At 37.1% G+C, this 21,282-nt stretch overlaps 1 protein-coding gene across 1 annotated transcript in view; it reads left to right on the top strand.

The window, feature by feature from the left end:
• SLC16A2 (solute carrier family 16 member 2) overlaps nt 1-20,332 on the top strand; it is a 748,609-nt gene extending 728,277 nt beyond the window's left edge. Inside the window, exons 5-6 of the mRNA XM_044057669.1 lie at nt 14,461-14,689; nt 15,535-20,332. Of these exons, the coding sequence (XP_043913604.1) occupies nt 14,461-14,689; nt 15,535-15,764 (459 nt within the window). The 3' untranslated portion in view covers nt 15,765-20,332. The remainder of the gene's footprint in view (nt 1-14,460; nt 14,690-15,534) is intronic.
• The last annotated feature ends 950 nt before the right edge of the window (nt 20,333-21,282 follow it).

The following is a 21,282-nucleotide window of genomic DNA, read 5'->3' as shown; positions in this document are numbered from 1 at the left end:
AGGGCCCATAACTATACCAGAAGAATGTAGTGCCCCTGGAATCACAGACACTCAGGTTAAAACAGCCCTCTCCAAAGCCAAAACAATGGGACCGGACGGTGTCCCAGGCTGCGTCCTACATGAGCTCAAAGATGAACTAACCCCTCACCTAATCACACTGTTTAAACTCAGCCTCTCCACAGGCTATGTGCCCACAGAGTGGTGCACAGCAACAGTTATTCCGCTCCACAAAGGTGGAGGCACAACGGACCCTGGGAACTTTCGCCCTATAAGCCTGACTAGCTTGGTCTGCAAAGCTGTGGAGCGCATCATCATGGATCTCATTAACAGAGACATTGGAAACCTCCAAACACTGGACCCTACCCAGTTTGGCTTTGTTAATGGCAGATCATGCCTCCTAAACCTGGTGGACTTCTTTGAGACAGTTACCAAGGCTATAGACGAGGGAAAGGTGGTCCACACAGCCTACCTAGACCTTGCAAAGGCCTTTGACACCATTCCCCACTCAGGTATTATAGACAAGCTCACCAGCCTGAACATAACCTACGTCATGAGATGGGTTGCCAACTGACTCACGGACAGAATCCACATGGTAAGAGTTGCGGGAGCTAGGTCTGACTCTAAACCAGTTACAAGTGGCGTTCCCCAGGGCTCAGTCATAAGACCCCTCCTGTTCGGCATATACTTCTCAGAGGTACAGGCAAGCACAGGAGGACTATGGCTGACCAAGTTTGCAGATGACTGCAAACTAAGGGCTATAATTGACTCTCTCTGGCTGACACAGACATCCTCCAAAAGGGTCTCACTGAGACAGATACCTGGTGTCAAAACCATGGCCTCAAGGTAAATGCCAAAAAGTGCATAGTCATCCCCTTTGGAAAAAACAAAATACCCACAACTACCACATAGGTTGTAGCCCCCTAAATACGGAAGACGTAATAAGGGATCTGGGGACCCAAGTAGATAGTAACTTCTCCTTTGATAATCACATTGCCAAAGTGGTTAGAAAATCCTTCTATGTGGCCCACCTAATCACAAAAGGGTTTGCATCCAGATCGAAAGAGGTCATTGGGCCCCTCTATGCATCACTCATCAGACCCATCATAGAGTACAATGCCCCATTTGGGATTTACCTTACAAGACACCTGCAACAACTGGAAAGACCACAGAAGTACATCACCAAGAGGATCACTGGCCTCAAGCAGATGCCCTATGCAGCTCGACTGAAGAAACTCCAGCTGGACTCGGTTGCATACCGCCTACTCAGAGGTGATCTCTGCCTGACATACAAGGCCATGTCCAACCCAGAATTATAGACATGCTACACCTAAAGAAAACCATATCCCCTCAAGCCACACGCTCCAGGTATCTAAACCTCACCACAACAATAAATAGGACGTGCTGGAGGGATAGATTCCTGTCCCAGAGACTTCCCATGCTCTGGAACAAGATTCCAATCTACATTAGGCAGAGCTCCTTGCTAACCCTCTTCAAGAGAAACCTTGATGAGTGGATGGGAAACAGAAAGTTTACCCCAGGGATCACTTCAATGGCTCTGCTGGACAGAGGCACAGAGAACTAATCTAAGGGGGTGGCAAAAGCCAACACATTCTGGCTAGGCTTATAAATGCCTTCGGCAGATAGCCTAGTACCTACCTATGAACCTATAAACAAATGGTAGATTCTGACAATGCAGCAAGGCTTTCAGGAGGGCCATAGTGTCCGTAAAATAAGCATAAGTACTCTCAAGATGTTAAATGTATTCTCTAAAAAATCTGCCACAATGAAAGGTATAGAAATATTTAATAATTAATAAAATAGAAAACATGAGAATACTGAATATCTAGTCATGATAAACACCAGAGTTTCAGTCATAGTAAATATTAAAAATAACACAGAAGAACAGATTCACGCAGATACAGAAAAAAAACAGTACTTAACTAATATCACTATATTTTCCTGACTAAAGAATTACTGTTCACTGGTTACACACTATATTTCCAGATGCAATGCCAGATGAAGTGTGCTGAGTTGCCTACTCCAGCAAAACAACATGAGGTGTGAGGTTGTGTGAGATATCTGTGAGAGATCTTTCCTCTCAGGTTCCGAAAAACAAAGTGCTGCTGCAATTCTGGAATATCTCTCACTCATATGTAAAAAAATAATTTCAGTGCTGGTTATAGAATGACATCACATCTGGTTAGATCTATATCAGTTTTTCGAATAGTCTGTTCAGAGAATGACTATTCCTCATACCCACTTAAGCAAAAAGTAATTTAAGCGAATGGTCATTTCAGTGAATTTTTTCAGAGGGAAAAAAAATAGTAGGCCAGTTACCAATTATAACAAACACTATGCATTGTAAAACTCAGCAAAGTGGTGGGCAGTGCCCCCACACCCCCCGACTAAATATACCAACTCGAAGAGTGCACTACATGGGGAAAGGGGCAAATTCCCGATGATGGCCACCTACTTCCTTTCCCCGTGAAAAAATTTGTTGAAACAATCGTTCACTAAAATGACTTTTCACTTAAGTGGGTTTGATGAATAGTCATTCACTGAACAGACTATTCAACAAACTGATATAGACCCCCATCTGATCACCTGACTCTGGTACAGTACACACCGAGAACTTTGCAAAGATCCGTTGCAGCATCTGAAAGCTGTAAAATAGTTTCAAATACTTCTACCCTTCCAGGGTAGCAATTAGTCCACCCCTATGGACAATACAGTAAGAATCTTAGTCCTGGTTTTCCCAGATATTTTTGCCTCCAGCTGCAATCAGACCTGCAAGATAAAATCTTTATGGCCTAAATCAACCCATTTAAATTTCATCCTATTTTTTTCAAAATTAGCTGGACTGAGATTAACCTCTTCCCTACCAGAATTTTGTGCTAAAGCTATTATATTTAATAATTTATAACAGTACTTTCTGACATACACATATATCTTTTCTGTCCAGCAGGACCCACTGTTGATGCATTTTCAACACAAGCAACTTTACAAGTACATTTTTAACACAAGCATATGTACTACATCTTTTCTGAACCTGGGCTGACTACCTGCCGTGTCTAATATTGTTGCCCATCAAATGTCAGCATGCGTGACATCCGACTGCAAGGTCCTATCAACTGCTTTCCTCTTCCATAAACAGTGGTCATACCATAACCATAACCATGATCACTGTTTCCTGGCCACAAATGCTGTGCTTCATTTGTCAAAGAATAGACTAACAATGGCAAGGCCTGTGCACTGTCCTTCTCTAATACAACTGCAGTGGAATATATAAAGCCCAGTGTCCAATTGTTCCATGTCCTTGCCCTAAATGTGCCTTTTCTTTTCCTACATAATGCCACTAATACTGCCAACAAATATTTTGATCCTGGCATATTTGCCTGTCCTAACCTCTGCACACCATGGACATTGATAAGATCAAACACTTTGATGTAATCTCCTCTTCAAATCTCCTTAACTGTCAAGGTGATGTGAGGAGTTATAAGCCCTCTGCCAAAAAAGACTGTGTGGCCATAAACCCACACCATGATTTAAAGCCCCTGCTGGAACTTGTTGGCACTGAAACGTTATCCAACAGCTGTTCTAGTTCAGCTGCACCTCCTGTGGCCTCAGGTAAAACTACTTGTCACCTAACCTCCTGAATGTGCTCCTAATACCTCAAAAGATCACCCAACCCATTCCAATCCTGTTTATCCACACCATCCAAAAATTTACTACCCGCTCCACTCTAACATCATTATCTAACAACACTTCTTGTACATTGCCAGTGTTACCTTCTGTCATTCAATAATCTGAATATTGAACTCCAGCCACCACCGGCTCTGTCCTCTGTCTGACATGCTTCCCAAGCTTCTTCCACCTGCTGCTACATCTCCTTCCACAACCTTCTACCTTTGGTCTTGCAACCTTCATTAATGATGAGGCCTGATGAACTTGCACTGGACAAAAAATCCTCAACTTCCTTAAACAATTCTTCTGCTTTGCTTGTGCTGTGATTCAAGCCCATTGTTCACTCAACAATGTCACTGCAATCTGAAAATTAAAGTTGACCATTAGTAGCAGCTGTCCAAAAACCACCCCCCCCGAGTCTACCAGACTCCCACGAAAACCTGACATATGCCATAACTGTAACACTGTCACAGAACTGTTATAAGTGTAAGAAACACTAGAGAGTTGCAGCCTGTAGTCATGCAAACAGAATACTTTTAACCCTTTTAATGTTTAGCCTGGTTAATTTATTATATTTTTTAAATATGTATAAGCCTGCAACAAATCTACTGATGTGTATCTTCTAAAATTCAAGCTCCCACTCCCAGTTCTGTTCTAACAGCCACAAAATGGTCCATCATTCATGTGTATGCAATATCTTTTTTAAGCCACCACACCTCTAACTCTTCAGCAACCACTCTGAAAAACGTTCTTACTGGGTGCTTTAAAGGTGATCAACTGACAATGATTGAGTTAAACATGGATAGTCTGAAAAATCATAACTCTGTAATTCAAGTTTGAGTATTGCTACTGGGTTTGATCTTACTGTAACTTACCAGAAACCACAAATTTTAGGAGGAACAACAAAATATGCAAGGCAAAAGCTGAACAATATATGAAAAACTGGCCCATAGTAAAACATTGGTTTTTGCCCTCTAAAATTCAAGCTGTATTTTCTGTATTGATTTCCTGCTCTGTTTTTCTTTAAATAATGCAGTCAAACAATGTATATAAAGTTAGTGCTCTTGCAGCTCTCAAAACCTGTACCCTGTGCCTGTGAAGTAAACACCTTAACCATTACACTAACCAGCAAATCAGCTTATTATTATGCCACTAGCCATGTACTGCACTTATCCTCCATACCTGCACCCTATCAGCCATACCCAAGGTGTGTTTCTTGCATCACAACAATTCCTGCAGGTACTTGGACTACAGAGCTATGCACTTGAAGGATCAGTGTGTTTGTATTGCTGTTTTCTATTTTTTATTTATTTTTTTATTCTTATACCTCCTGCCTTGGAAATCTAACACCTGCCACACAGCAATGCCTTGTTCCAGACCAGTGCTGCCTCACAACTCTTGTGCTTCCAAAGGCCGTAACATGTCACCACCATGCCCAGTCCATACGCTCATGCTTCTCCAAGAGCAGCGCCACTGATATATCACAACTCAGTAGTCCTCTTCATATTAGACTGAACTGGGAATAAGGCGCCAGCTCCGTCCAGCTCCATTTACTCATGTCTGCTGAGCAATACCAGAACAGAGTTTGCTACCTCACATATCCTCTGAAAAGTGGGTAAGAGAATCAACCCTTTAATGTGTAAACTACTAACCTTCTCAACATCTGCGCCACCTGCCAGACTCTCTGACTCGCAACACTGAGGCAAGCATTGGTTAACATGTTGTATTACATTATCATTTCTAAATAATATTGTTGAACTACTCACAGGCCAAATTATTAGTACCCCACATGGTAATGCTTTAACCATTATACAGAAGTTCCGATGCCAAGACCATGAACCAGTAGTAACTCATGGCAAAGGCAGCATTGAATATTACCACACTAGTAGGCAGCCATTACTAGCAAGACTATTGCTCAGCCCATGGTCACTTAACATCTGAATCAAAACTACCATTGGCTTACTGAGCTAGAATCAGGGGGAAGAATCAAACTCTGCCCATTCTAATTATGGGTTAAAGACCTTAACCATTATGCTAACCCCTAATCACTGAAGACAGTTATAAAGAAAAAGAAATGTCTTACCTCCAAACCCCATGACAAAGCTTTTACCTTCACAAGGTACTTAAACCAGGCCCACCACTCCTGGTCACGTGGGTGTGAGGAGCTGCTTTAATGGTCAAAGTCCCACACAAAAAAGGCTAAACTAATTAAATACTTCAGGTTTTACCTAAGCAAACCCTGTCCCTACTGATCTCACTTCCCTCCCCTTATCATCTTTATTTAACCCTTCTCTCTCCAACTTATTCTAAATCCAAATTCCCTATCTCTACCTTCCCTGCCCATTCTTCCTCTCCCTATTGCCACTGAATAAAACCCTCAATCCTTAAAGATACCTTGGACAAATCTGTGTCCAAACATCTTTTATACCTTTTCATAGTATGGGGGTTTAATAATGACCAGGTGTTATTCATTTCTGTATATTTTATTTAGCCATGTTTTTTATTCTGCCTCTGTCTTTCTTAAATGTTTATTCATAGCCTTGCAGGCCATTTTAAGCCCAGCCAATTCCCCTTTTTATGAGTGAAATAACCTATTCCATTTGGTTATAGAGTGGCCTTCCCCATCCCATGGTCAATAATTATATGTTACCCCTAATGAGAATAACTGGGATGATACCATAGATAATTTGAGGGGACACATGCATAGGATAAAGCATTTAGGAGCTGCTTCTGCACATTAGTAGTACAAGGGGCAGTTCTGGGTTAAATTTTCTGTTTTGTATCCATAGCTCTAAGTTGCACTTAAATATGGTCAGGGATGAACTTTATTTTATGTGGATGGGGAATTTGTTATTCATATTATAAATGAACACATAGTATCCCTAAATATATTCTTATTATTTTTATATTCTTATAGTGGTTTAGTAATCTGGATTTGTTATGATATGCATATTTTTGTATAAAGATGCATTTGATGTCACATTTTAAACCTATACATCTCACGCTGCATCTGACCTGCTTACTTTCTTTTTGAACCTTGCATTTCCTCCCTTTTGCATTTGTAGACACTCTAGTTAAAATTGCATTAACCAGATCTTTCAACAAATAATTGTTTACATAGGAAAACTGAAATAAATATAAAATTATCTATAAAGTACTGTAACATGAAATAATATTGTAAAACTGAAGAGGACTGACAACATTTATTCTTCTAAAGTAAAAGAATAGACAGCTATTAGAAAGGCAGAAATAATTTTCCCAATTCTAGGAATAAGTTAATATAAGTATGGAGACTACTGTTAAATTCTGATAAATATTTTAGTAAGCTAAGACATGTAGTATTAGGATAATATGTCAGTAAGATGTAGAAAAGTTTTATATAATAAGGGATGACTTAATTGAAGATGATGTAAAGTTATTCAAGAATATCTATAACAATGAAATATTGCAAAAGAAATATGAATAGCAAGCAAATATATTCTCCTTTTTCAGAAAATATGAATACTGATTTAAGAAAAATATTTAAATAGTCTGTGTATCATGAGAAAGTAAAAGAACCACTGTACTGTGTTTTGTTATGAAGAAGGTGCTAATAACTTTAAAAGAACAAAAACTTAAAATCCCTAAGATTATATTACCGAGACCATAATTCCACAATCCCAAAACACTGAAAGTTTAAAATGTCGAGTTTCATTAGACTGAAACATGAAATGCTGACATATGGAATACTGAGTACACTGCAGGAAGTTGTATTTAAGTGTTTGTTAATACAGATATGTGTCTCTGAATTTTTGTAGTGTCTAAACAAAATGTCGGACGTTTTGTATTACACTCATGACAGTAAGTGTTTACACTACAATAAGGTCACAAAAAGGTATATGCCCTTTTCCCCACTGTAGTGTGATCCAGGAGTTGGTATATTTAGTTGGAAGGGTGGGGGATGTAGCCCCCCATCTAGGTGGGTTTTAGATAGTACTGTCTGCAGAAGAGAGGTCAATTTACAATTATTGGGTTATGCAAGGTGCGGGAAGTGTTTTGAAGAAGTGAATAGTGTGTTAATTTGCAGATGATTTGTTAGAGTACTAGATGTTTTAGTTAATTTGCAGTTAATTTCTTCAGAAAATAGTCATTGGTCTCTAAGTGTCAGTTATGCTCTGGTGAATGGATTTGCACCTATCATTTGTGAAGTTAATTTCAGTGTTTTGAATGTCGATATTTTCATGTTTCAGTGTTTTGAGTATTCGGAATTATGGTCTCGGTAATATGATCTTCGGGATTTTAACTTTTCATTCTTTTAAAGTAGATCTGATATCTTTAGGTCATATGCATGTCATGTAATCTTTCACATCCATTTATGCTAGCAGCAAATTTGATAGGCAGGCAGGAACTCAGTTTAACATATAAATTGTCTTGTGTATCTTTTTTTTCACATTTAAGACTGATTATTTTTTGAAGCAGGAAACTTGCATTGTATTCTGCCTTCTGCAGTGACTAACAGCAAAGCCCTTTTTTCATTATGATTTGGTGTTATAGTTGTTAATAATGTATAAATTCATACAGGCAATGCAGTGACAAAACTAATGGTGATCTTTTTATTAAACACTGTATCTTCACTGAAAATGTCTGCAAGACTACATAAGTCAGTTATAGTACAGATCACATACAGACTATAGAATATAAAATAAAGAATATAGATGGATAACTTTCAAATGATGTACTGCTAAATTTCACATACAAAGCAAATAATTTACTGAAATCTGATTTGTATTTAGAGAGACAGTGAAAACTGACATTCAGGTAATCCTCAACCTAAGTCACTTGCTGGATGGCTGCAAAGAAGTAACTAAGATATCCTGAAAGAAAATCAACTAAAAAAGGTGAAGAGAAAATACTGACTAGGAAGAATCCTTCAGTTATTCAGCAAAAAGCAGTCAAGTTCTAACATTGATGGAAGACAACTTCCAGTAGTTAGGAGGAAAAATAAATTAAATATGTTCAGATCTGATTAAATTAAATAAAACACCGAATTACTATATCAACTGAAGTAACAAAAGGCTGGGAAAATGGAAGAAGCTTTAAACAGACATTCAAATGACCTGATAAAACTATAAAAATCAGAGGACAAAATGAAGAAAAAGCTGTCTGAGTATGAGACTGCTTAAGCAGAGATGTTTCAAAAATGCTAGAATTAGAGGACAGAGCACATAGGGAAAATATAAAATTTCCTACTGTACCAAATACACTTTAAGGAACAGACTGTATTAATCTTATGAAGGCAAAAATAAGCAGCTGGGCTGGACTGGTAATTGACCACCACCATGTGTATGCTCCAAATCTGGCTGTGAGAAAGCAGCCAAGAACATTATTAGTAAAAATGCAAATGTACCAGCAGAAACAGTTGCTCCTGACAAAACTGTGGTAAAAGGAGAAAGTATTGAAAGGTGGAGACAGTAGAGTGTTTGTGGTAAATGATTATTTCCTGTATACTAGGTAGAAGAGATCATTTATTCCAGTAATCAGAGAATGTCAAGAGGCAGATGTGCAATTTATGCTACGGTATCCAGCTGTCTTCAGAATATTTTTTCCTGGAAAATCAAAGAAGTTTTTTATGCAGAACTGGCTAAGGAGGAAATGCAAAATTTTGTCCAAGAAAAAATAAGCCATCAAGCAGAAGGAGACTCTGCTTCTCATTCTTTTGATAATAAAGCATACAGAGAGACTTTGCTAGTGAAACCTTTTATACTGTTCCAAAGGAAAATACTTGAGAGACCAATAAAAGCACAAGGGATGATCAGAAGAATCGGGAGCACTGAGAAAATTAACTGGAATGTGGAGCTGGGAGATGGAGATGAACAGAAAGAAGACTAGCAACATGGAAATTAGTGAATATATATGAATATACAAAGCATCAATCTCATTTTTGAAATATGGCTGTATAAGAATAAGTGGAAAAAGTGGGCTTTTGTTGATTTTATTAAACTTGTGATAAACTGAAAAAGCATTTGCCTCACTTCCTGTCATTAATGTTTGGAGGGCCTATGAGGGGAGAGGAAGAAGGAAAAAGATAACTGTAAATAAAACAAGATTCTTTTCTTTTTGGAGGACCTATGAGGGGAGAGAAAGAAGGAAAAAGATAACTGTAAATAAAACCAGTTTATTTTCTTAATAGTATTTCAGTGAAACTTTTCACAATATAAATTGCATATATTATAATAAAGTATTGTTAGTTGTTCTTGAATGTGATGAAGTAAACAGATGCCTTTTTTTCATCTTCTCTTTCTTTCTTCTATTTTGGTATTAAGAAATGTAGGCGTTGTAGTACAAATGAGAAGAAAAGCTGATAAGATGGGAGATGGGGTGTAAGAGTACACAGATCAAAATATATGTACAGCTGATGTGTTTTATCTTAATTTTGCATGGGTGAATCTCTGTATTAAGTCCCTTGGCTTAATATAATAAGAGATTTTAAGTAAAAACAAGTAAATATGAGAACACTGAATATAATGATTTTTAACTCTAGCAGTAAATGTTTCAGCTTGTATTTTAGGTTGCAAAAGATGACAATTTTTTTTCTTTTCTCTTTTTCATGGAGGCAAGATGATAATAGGGCAATAAAAGACAGAAAACTGACTTTTTCAAGGCTAAAAGTTAATTATTTCTGAAAGTACGTGAGTAGTTTTCACATCTGGGGGAGGGGAAATAAAAATAATAATAATAAAAAAAAGAACAGACACCAGTTAGTGCAAGTAGAAGCACAGGCAATAGTATGCTTCTTAGCATGGATAACTTCAATTTCAGGTGAATTAGGGCCTGTGATAGCAGCTTTCTGTTTTATACAAATGTTCATATTTTGAGAGTTAAACTTCATTATTTGAAGATGTACATAGTTGTGTGTGTTTAATAAGTTAACATGCTATAGGGGTGATTTTTTGTTTGTTTGAGGGCTTTTATTAAAACAAAACATCTTGTAAAATGTGACATACGTTCCAATGTTGATGATAAGAAAAAAAAACTGTATAAAAGATTGACCTGCCAAATATTAATGGGTACATGTATCACAAAAGCTGCAAATAGACATTTAAAAAAAAGCTGTCATATGTAATGGGGGGAATAATGACTTCTTACCGTAATGGTGACACTTTCCATATTATCTAGAAAAGTGAATGGTCTCTTAGGTATAGATAAAAAAGGAAAGCATACTTAATTATATTAAGAAGTACAGAATGCCACATGAGGCACATTTAGAAAGTACTGAGCATGTGAATTTGATAAAGAAAGATTTTCAGGATGGCGATTCTGCAGAATATCATGGACAAAGGAAAAGAGGAGTATATATATAGTAATTGCTAAAGGAGCTCAAGTGGTGATAGACGAGAAAGAAAAAAAATAACGGCAGATTTGCAGTAGTAAGTGCTACTGGCAAGGAATGAGGAGATTACACTGGTATATATTAAAATTCTACCTGTAACTGCTACTTTGGAGCTTAAAAATTTAGGGAGAAATAATCAGCTTTCAGCAGGGAGTATTACTCATAGGTAAGGACTGAAATTTGCTTTGCAACAATGAGGATGTATCTGGGAGACCTAGAAGGGAAAATATAACAAAAAAGGGTAGATTTCTAAAGTGGTATGGTTAATATCTTTAATGTTAATGAAGCTGGTTGCTTTGATTATTTTTTGGTTGGGTCCACATAGCATTGCATTGCTTTTGTTTTTGAGTGATTGAATACAAGTTTTTGAACTATTAGCCACTGGTTGAGGGTTTGAAGGTCAGTTTGGAGCTAAGTTTGTATAACAGACAGGGATTTGTTTGACCTGTAAATGACCATGTCATCTGCATAAAGAATTACAAGTATCTGAGGAGTTTGTTGATAAATATGAAAAATAACAGAGGGGCTAAATTGGAACCTTGGGGACTCCTTTCATAAGAGTAGCTGTTTTAGAGGTGATGGTGTCTACTTTCATCTTGAAGGATCTATTGGTGAGGAAATCTACAAACCAAGGTTTTGCATCAACACTAATGCTTACTTCATTTAATTTGTTAAATAGTAAGTTGTGGTTAATGAGATCAAAGGCCTTTGTGAGGTCACTATAGACGGTTCCTGTCAGGATGCCTTTGTCCATATTGAATATGATGTCATCTGTGAAAGAGTAGGGAGCTGTTATGTTTCTGTGTTCAGACCAGAATCAATGTTGCTTCCTGGGTAGAAGATGGTATTGATATAAATAAGCAGTAATATGGTTGTAGATAATTTTTTCTAGTATTTTATACAGTATGGATAGGATTGAGATAGGACCGAATTGCAAAACAGTAGTTGGCTTGGATAGTTTTGGAATAGGAGTGACTATTGCTGTTTTCCATATCTGAGGCATAGTGTTATTAGTTAAGCAAAGGTTGGGTAAAACTGTGGGAAATTATGTACTTATAAAGGTGAATGAAACAATTCCCCAATTAATGTATTTGATCCTACGTTTTGTTAAGAGTTCACTCCAGATGTTTATCTCTTCATTCTAAATTTGCCACTGTTTAACTTATTGATCACTGTGTCCCATAGAAAATCACTTCTGATGTGATTAATACTTGCTCTGGCAGTCATTTAGTGCACTGTGTGTATGGTGTGTGCCCTCAGTTATATGGTTATGGACTTAGAATATTTAAAATGAAGTAATCACCGTGGTATCCCCAAAGTCTCAAACAACCCACTAAACAAGTATAGTGTGTCTAAAAACAAAACCGTGTAAGAAACTTCTCTGTGTGGAATATTTCAATCCATATATATCTAGTTAATCACTATATATTAATCAGATCAGATAATGGTAGTAGAAGTAGCAAACTTAAACTTGTCCTAAGTCAAAAAAATAATAAAAATATATAATTTGAAATATTGTACAGAATTATCAAGTATTCAAAAGTAATCCAAGCAGGGTAAGGCCGTCTGTTTCCAGGTGAAAATCCTGTACTGAGTACACAGAAAGTATGGAGATGTGGGGGATGAATACCCCCACACTGAGTTAGCAAAGGGTTTGTCCCATTCTAAAAAAAATATTTTCTTATGAGGTTTTCCTAAGTTGAAGGTCTGACCTTTTTTTTTTTTTTTTTAAGTTGAAAATGTAATGGAAGCATTAATATTACATAATCACATCTGAAGCCTTCAATTTGTCCCACCATTTTAGCCTGCCTACATTTGGTAAACTGTGTTTTATTTATTGCTGTCTTATCAGTGAATTTCTAGAGCTTTGAACAGAAATCCAGCCATATCTAATATCATATACTGTACATTTTTCACTTCTAGAACCTTAAGGTTAGTAATTACATTGCTACAGCCTTTTGCACTTCAGTAATTCATGGCAATCTGCCAGAACAGCATTACCCCATAGTTTTGCAATGGCATCACAGCATTTTCAAGTTGCATTTATACAAATAACTATGGTGTGCAGCAGGAAAGTTTCTGTTCTTTTATGTAGACAGTCAAGTAAGGTCTTTCATTGATTATATATTGTGTCACTTTCTGCTTAGCTTGTCAGTGATTTCTGGGTTTATTTTTGAATTCCAACTGTTATTAACCCTATGCTTCATAGGGTTCCTAGCTTCAACTTGAAAAAACATTTATGGTTATGAAACATTGTTATATTGCATTTTTAATAAATATTATGTTAAAAATGCACATCTGTATATCTTTATGGCTTGTACCATGGAAGACGTAGCTTTCTAGGTCTCCCGAGTCTTAGCATATCCATACTGAACATTTTTGTTAACTTTGCTGTAAATCTTATAGAATAACTGCAGTTAATGTTTTTCTATCACTCTATTCTGTATTGTTTTATGTTCTGCTACTGTTATGCCATGTTAAGATCTTGGTCAAATGTAGATATAAGGTCAAAGCACACTTAGCCTGCTGATATTAAAATCCTAATTTTTCATGGTGCAAAGGGATGAAACCTTGACAGTATTCCTGATGACCTGGGATTGAGTAGCATTTCAGGTAATGAAGCACCCAGCCAGGTGGTGGGAATGTGTGGGTGATTTTGGCTTTTCCCGTCCTGTGGCCCAATGGGAGGGAAGCTGTAAGGCCCACTGCCTTTACTGACACCTCTGAAAGTTTTACATCACATTAAGTTTAACAGACAGGTGTGAGGTTCCTAAGCAGCCATGTGGATTGGGGGATAAGGACATAAAATACAGATATCCTACCTAACTACTGTGGGAGCACTGAGTATTTCACTGGCCTTGTGAACAATTAGGGCCCTGGTTTCAGAGAGGGTAACCTCAATCTGGTGAGGTAATGTTATATCTTTTGGGTTGAAAACATTCCTGGACTTGTAGCAGAGCTTTGTATGGGCAACACTGAGAGACATGGATCAAACTTTCATCATGACTGCCTGGACAATGGCCTCTATCTGGGTGAATGGAGAGGGGCTGATGGTTGTTAGGCATGAGGGTACGGATGCTTATAAATGAAGAAGAAAAGAAAGAAAGAAAAAGAAAAATGTTGATTCTGTTTGTCTATTTATTTTAAGACTCTATCTAAGGTCCATATTATTTCTTACTTCTTATATCCAGTATACAGAAAGTTTTATGTAAGTGCATTGTTTGTATGTTTTATTTCAATGGTAATGAGCCCAGGATTACTCTTAATGAATAAACTAATCTGCGATATCTGTTTACTGAGGAGAAAAGAATGTTGAATATTATAGTACTTTATTTCCAGTGTCTGTTTAATGTAACTTATGTTTTGTTTTTATCAGTAGTCTCATTAGATTATCGTTTGCTTTCCAGGTTGCATCTTTTGCGGTCTTGGGCATCATGTCTATGATGCTGCCTTTGTGTCATGCATTTTGGGTTGTTATTGTAGTGTGCATCCTTCTTGGTCTTTCTGACGGATGTTTCATCACTATCATGGCTCCCATTGCATTTGAATTGGTCGGGCCCATGCAAGCCTCCCAGGCCATTGGCTACATCCTTGGACTTATGGCCATTCCCATGACTGCTGGCCCACCAATAGCAGGTAAGCTGATGACAGTGTCACACTTTTAATGTAGTTGGCAGCAGCGCACATTATCATGATTATGTATAGAATGTGGATCATATGCCACATTTTCAGCCTTCAGCTAGCACAGGAGAAATTACCTCAGTAGAAAATGATGGTTGTTTATGGGTTTGTCCATCAAACAAAATATATAAACACTCAGAAAACTAAATTTAACCACTGTCAGCATGAAATAAACCACATATGTTAGATTTTGCTGTAATGCATACTGTTCATGCAGGTGTGTGTCATCTGTGTATTAACTGAAATAACAGATGCCATTATAACATGACCTAAGTTTAACCAGTACTGCCAGCATGTATCTCCTGTAATCTTGTCAATGAAAGCTAGATATCTGTGCACTAAAGTTACCCTCCAATCTTGGAACAAACTGCTGTCCCCATTGATCTTTTGAAAATAATGAATTCTGTAAGGGTATGATCAATTTTGCTGGAATAAAAATTATTTCTACAAAGATAGTTTAAGAGCATAAAGCATTTGGGGCCATGCAGGTTCCTTTTTCAGAAAAGGACACATATATTGGTACTAAACGTGTGCTAGTCATATAAATGCCATTGTACCCTACAGAATGTATTGCATGATTGACCAGCATATTTAACAGTGCATTTACTGCATCAATAAGAAAAATTACAGAACTACAATACTGATTACTAATGCACAAATATTTAGGTATATTTCAGTAGTGTAATGAAGTAAGTTATATGAAGACATTAAATCTTAAAAGTTAAAATGGACAAAACAACTAAGTTCTGAATAAGGACTGTCGTGTATTAAATCATCATACTTTATTCTTTTCTTTTTAGGATTAATTCATGATCATTTAGGAGATTATCATGTGGCATTTTATCTAGCTGGAGTTCCTCCACTCATAGGGGGATTGCTTCTTTTCTTTGTCCCTATTGTCCATCGACAGATGCTCAAGAGACAGCTGCCTTCTGATCCAAGCAAAGACAGGATGCTCACACCAAACAGCACTGTGAATGGAGATCTGCTTCCTGGTTCTCCTGGGGACAGCAGTGAAACAAATGCATAGGCATAGCATTTCTGTAATAAACAGTGATACAGAGACTCCAGACTTGAAATCTTCAGCACTCTAGCCTTTACCGCTTACTAACGTCATTGCTGACTGTGTTTCAGAAGTGCTGGGAAACCTAAATGCTGTATTGTGTCAGCAGCAGGGAGATGTTATTTTTTTAAGATGAAACTGTAATTTACAGGTTCAGTAACTGAATTTTTCCAACTTCAGGGAGAGAGTTCCAGTAAAAGTACATTGGGTGAGATCACTTCAAATGTGTAGTTATGTGGCTACTGAAACAGATACTGCCCTACAAGTATTTAAGTGCTCTGCATTAACTGTGATAACATATAAACTTTCACAAAATTATAAATGAATGTTTGAAGAGGGAAAAGTTGTCTGGTAGAAAAACACTGCTGAGCAAACTGCTGCATTATAGTCACATTACAACATTGCACAGCACAACATCTGGTTTACCACTTTTTACTAAAATCACTGAAATTTTGGATGAATGTAGTGGCATACAGTTTTGATTTGGAATTCGCCAAGTTTTATAATTTTTCAGTATGGAGAGAGAACTACACATAACAGAGTATTCATCTCTGTCTAAACTTCCGAAACTGTCAGGCACTAAATATTTCATTAGAGTCTAGCAGCATTGTATTTGTCAAGCACAAACTTACTATTGACTGTGGCACAGTTATTTGATACTTATTGGGACCAATTAAGTCATTCAAAGGTCCTTCTTCATTGAAAAACAAGTCTAGACTGGGAGCCGACAGAAATATTTTTTTCCTTGCATGCAACACAGTGAAGATGATGACCACATCTAACCTCATGAAGTTTCATCATTTGTAGAGCTTTTGGTTGGATAAGACTGAAGGTTATCTTCATTGGATCTGAAGATAAAAAAAACATCAGTTCCAAAAAACACTAGTTGTGTAATATCAATAGAAGGCTAATGTGCCAACAAGTCTTCTATGCTTAATATAAATTGATGCACGTCCTTATAAAGGATAAAGTAATTTATCTGAAAGTGAATGGATAAATAGGTGAAGCATTTCCAGCTGCCTATTTGAAGATTTAAGGATCTTCTTATGGACCTTTTAAATATATATGTATTGTTTATAAATAATCCCATTTCAACATACTATGCATTGTTGTCCTATATGGTATGAACGGTTACAGCATGCAAAACTAAAATGCAATAACAAAAAATCACTCTGACAGTTACAGTTCATCAAAACTCAAACATAACCTGATTGAAAGAACTGTTTTTTAGGAAGCAACTCCCCCATCTCCTCCTAAGCTTACACACACACACACACACACACACACACACACACACACACATATATATATATATATATATATATATACATATGCAAACACACATACACACCTGCTTACATAATACTGGGTAAGACAGAGACTCTCAAAACTGCATGCAGTGATCTACAGCAACCAATGGCTCCAGTCCTACATGATCAAGCAAGTGACTTCTGAGGACTTGATCATCAAAGAAATGCAAAGCAGCCATCATGAATAAATGATTAGTTGGGGAAACCAGTTCAGTGGCAAACAGCTGATTAAGATATGGTAGTCACCCCCCCAAACATTAACAGTGTGACCACAGACAATTTTATATGAAATGAGGGGGTGGGGGGCAATGTTCCTTGCATAGGGGTGTCTGAGCCCTCACCACTACTTAACTCAGGACTGATAAGTTTTTTTTTTTTAATTAAAACAGTTTTCACTGAAATGGTTCCTTCTATGAATTCTGCCGGATATATCATAAACTCTTAAGAGGTACAGATACGATGGAGCTGCAGTGACAACAGGAGAGTGCTTAGCCCTTGTGCCATCTGCATTTAGCCAATTTTTTTGCCTACCACTCACACAGATAAGATCTCAATAATGTCATTCCCTATGGAAATTTGTTGCATTCAGTAATCATAAAATATGAGCCATCCTATGTTCATAAGGCCACCAGGTCATAAACCTAAACTTCTTTCAGCATTGCTTCTACTCTCTGGAGAAGATCGTGACATAAAACGCTGCTTTAAAAGCAACCAGTTTGACTTGGCCACCCAAAAGCACAGGAGGAAGAAGCACCAGGCCTACATTACATCTCTTAAGATGCTGCATGTTGAAAATGATTAGCTCAGATACTGGCAGCAAAGTTCGTCATGAACTTTGTTCGTCACTGGAGTAATTATCTCAGCTGACAGTCTCATGGAGCCTGTTGAAGGAGAGCATATTTCTTCTTTTACAAGGACTGGATATCCTTTAATATTGACCCACATTTCCTTAAACAAGACCATTTATCTTACCTTACTTTTGAATGCAGACATTTAGGAAAAATAGCCTTTCTATTGTTAGTTATGCATGGCCAGCTCAGGCTCTGCTTGATGAAAATATCTTTGTTCTGAATGATGGGCGGCTCTAATTTTCCCCTTTGCTCCACTAAAGAAGAGGCTTGCAGTTGCTAAGCAAATTTTCCAAGTAAATTGACAACTTGCATTTTTGGTGGTCAAGTGAAACTGCTGATGTCAGACTCCACTCCATCAAGGGTGTGGATGCTTCAAAAATGTGTGCATTTACATGCATTTGTGATGTGGTCACTTGCTGATTAGTTTGCATAGTCACCCAACACTTCAGCCTGTACCATGACTCCTGGAGTCAAACATTACGTAGCTCTTCATTCTTAAAAGGTTTATCTTTCAGTGCATTTTTTTGCCCCCTCTCCATCTCTGGCCTTCCAGGATGCCTTACTACTTGAAATTTCTTTCAACCTTCCTAATGTAAGATCAACAGTTATTTCATTCATTTACTTACTGTATAAGTTCATCTATGATTGGGTCCCTCTTATCATCCCCCTTGTGTCTGAATAACCCCTCCAACCATTGGCTGTTGTAGGTTCCTTTAAGACAGCCAATTATATATTTTTGTACTTTTGCTTGTTTCCTGTTTTACATATTCTTCTTGCTCAGTGAAAGGAGATAAAGTGATGGATGCAGGAGCTAGGCATGCTGTCCAAGTCTGGCGTGTGACATCATAGAATGCTCAACCAGATGGTACCATTGCTCTCAACATGAAAGATGATTAGATAAAAAATAGGAATATTAAGGGAGATACTGTCACAAATCAGGTCATATGGTGATTACTATGAGTTACATATGATTGGATAGTGAGACATAAACACACTGACATTATAAAATAATATCACTATATCTAGGTCTGCCATGACGGGAAAAACAAAGTTACTAGTAATAAGATATTACATGATAGGAATAAGTAACTAATGACAAAGTCCAAACATGAGTGGAGTAAGGCACCATAAGGTTGTGCATTATCACTTGTGGGAAAGAGTAATTTGTACATACTCTGAAAAGCCATCTTACCCCATTAGTATGCACCGATACATTTAAGTCTGTGCTCACCTACTTTGTAACACTTGATTGTTTATTGTAGGAATCCTCTAGAACTGTGGTTCAGCAGAACTGATAATACCTAGAAATAAAATATTGGCAGAAGAAAATAAGTTATAGAAAGAAGAATATAATGCTACAAAATGCAGCAATGATGCTAGATATTTAAAATGAAGTGCAAGCCTGGAAATATCAAAATGGTAAATTGTGGAAATGTATAGATGGTTAGGTCAGGAAAGCACTAAGAAGATTGATAAACAACTCATAAAGATGAAATTTAAGGCATTAAAGCAGTGCTATTGACTCAGTAGTCAGCTGATCTACCACTGACATTGTAACATTCTCATCTTTATAGTCTCTGTCATTATGCAAAGTAAATTGACTCATTTTTCAGTATGGTCAGTGTACCATAATAGTATTATGGTAGGCCAAATTTACAGTCTGCACATAACTTTTTTTGGGTAATCTGGATGACTACTGGCGTTTGCTTTTTTAGAAAAATATAAAATATATAATGCACAGAATACTCTGGACTACCCCCAATATGGCAATTGTTTTTAGCCAGAAGTCATTTACATCATCTTTCAGTATTCTAGGACATATTTATGCAGTGCATTGTGGGTAGATATGGCACTTCTAATGTACCATTCTTTTAATGAGATGTTAGGCTGAGGTCTGCCTTCTTATTCATGAGAAAATTTGAATGACTCCCCATTCACAGTATAATGTTAAAAAAGAGAGAATGCATCCACACACCCCTTACTTAAATGTACTAACTATATGGTCACACAGCTGCGGGGAAAGTTAAATATTGACTGCAAACATTCAATGTGTATGGTGTTTTCTCATTTCTCTGTGGTTGTGTCATCATGGAGTTAGTATATTTAAGTAAGGAGTTCTGGGGATGAAGCCGCCTACATGGTGGGTGCAGGGGGGCTTGTCCCCCTGCAAAAGCATTTTTTTGGCATATTTTCTCTTTCTTAACATTTTAGATAAAATTAACTATCAGTAAAAAGACTTGTCAAAATTAACTGTTGATAAAAGTGTGTCAATATATTGAGTTTACGTAAAAGTGTACTAGATAAATTTAAGTAAAAAAAAAAAAAATATATATATATATATATATATATATATATATATATATATATATACACATACATACACACACACACATACACACACACACACACACACACACACACACATGTGTGTGTGTATATATTTATATATATATATATATGTATGTATATATATATATATATATATATATATATTCACTGTAGTATAATCTCGAAATGCTGAAATCTGGAATTTCAGTATCTCGAGACCATAAAGCCGAATATTCACAATATTGAAACCCCAAAAGCACGATATTCAAAATCGTGACTTTTAAATACACCCTCCACCACACAAACAAACATACATACACCCTCCTCCCCACACTGCAACAAACCAACAAAACACAAACACAACACAAATTCACACACCTATCCTACATATAAGCATATATAAAATAAAATAAAGTAGAGGTTTTTAACTACCACAACATAAAACTGTAGCCACGCACATATCTAAGGAAGCATGAAGGTCCAGATTTTGAAAATCCCTGCACAGAACACTGACTAGTTATATGTTAGGATTCTTGCATCAGTTACCATACTACTGTTACACCTCCTATCCCAAGAGTTTGCATTCCTACTACCTCCTCTTAATCTCCATTAGCCAGACTTATCTGCTGCTGCCAGGCTGAGTTTTTATTCTCTGCTCTTTCGTTTGGCTTTCCTTCATCCTTGTCTTCCCCCCTGTCACCTCTTCCACTTCCAATTCCATCTGTCTATAGCTGTCCCACTCCTCCTGCTCTTAAACCATGCAGTTAACTGTCTGAAGCCTCTTACTCTAGCTTTTACTTCAAATCATATTCTGTCTTCTATTTATCCCACCTTACTCAAAAGTAAAACCATCAGTTCTGCCCACAAATTTTCAATACTAATACCTTGTTAATGGACACGATATAACTCAGGTAACTTACTTTATACAAGATAGTACCAGTAAAACATCCAGCTGGAGTATTTGTATCCTTGGCGTACGAGCAGTTCATCCATCTC

The sequence above is a fragment of the Protopterus annectens genome, chromosome 15.part0, assembly GCF_019279795.1.
Source record: "Protopterus annectens isolate FY-2018-M chromosome 15.part0, PAN1.0, whole genome shotgun sequence".
In the NCBI taxonomy this organism is placed as follows: domain Eukaryota; kingdom Metazoa; phylum Chordata; order Ceratodontiformes; family Protopteridae; genus Protopterus; species Protopterus annectens.
This window is presented reverse-complemented; position numbering and strand designations above follow the sequence as displayed.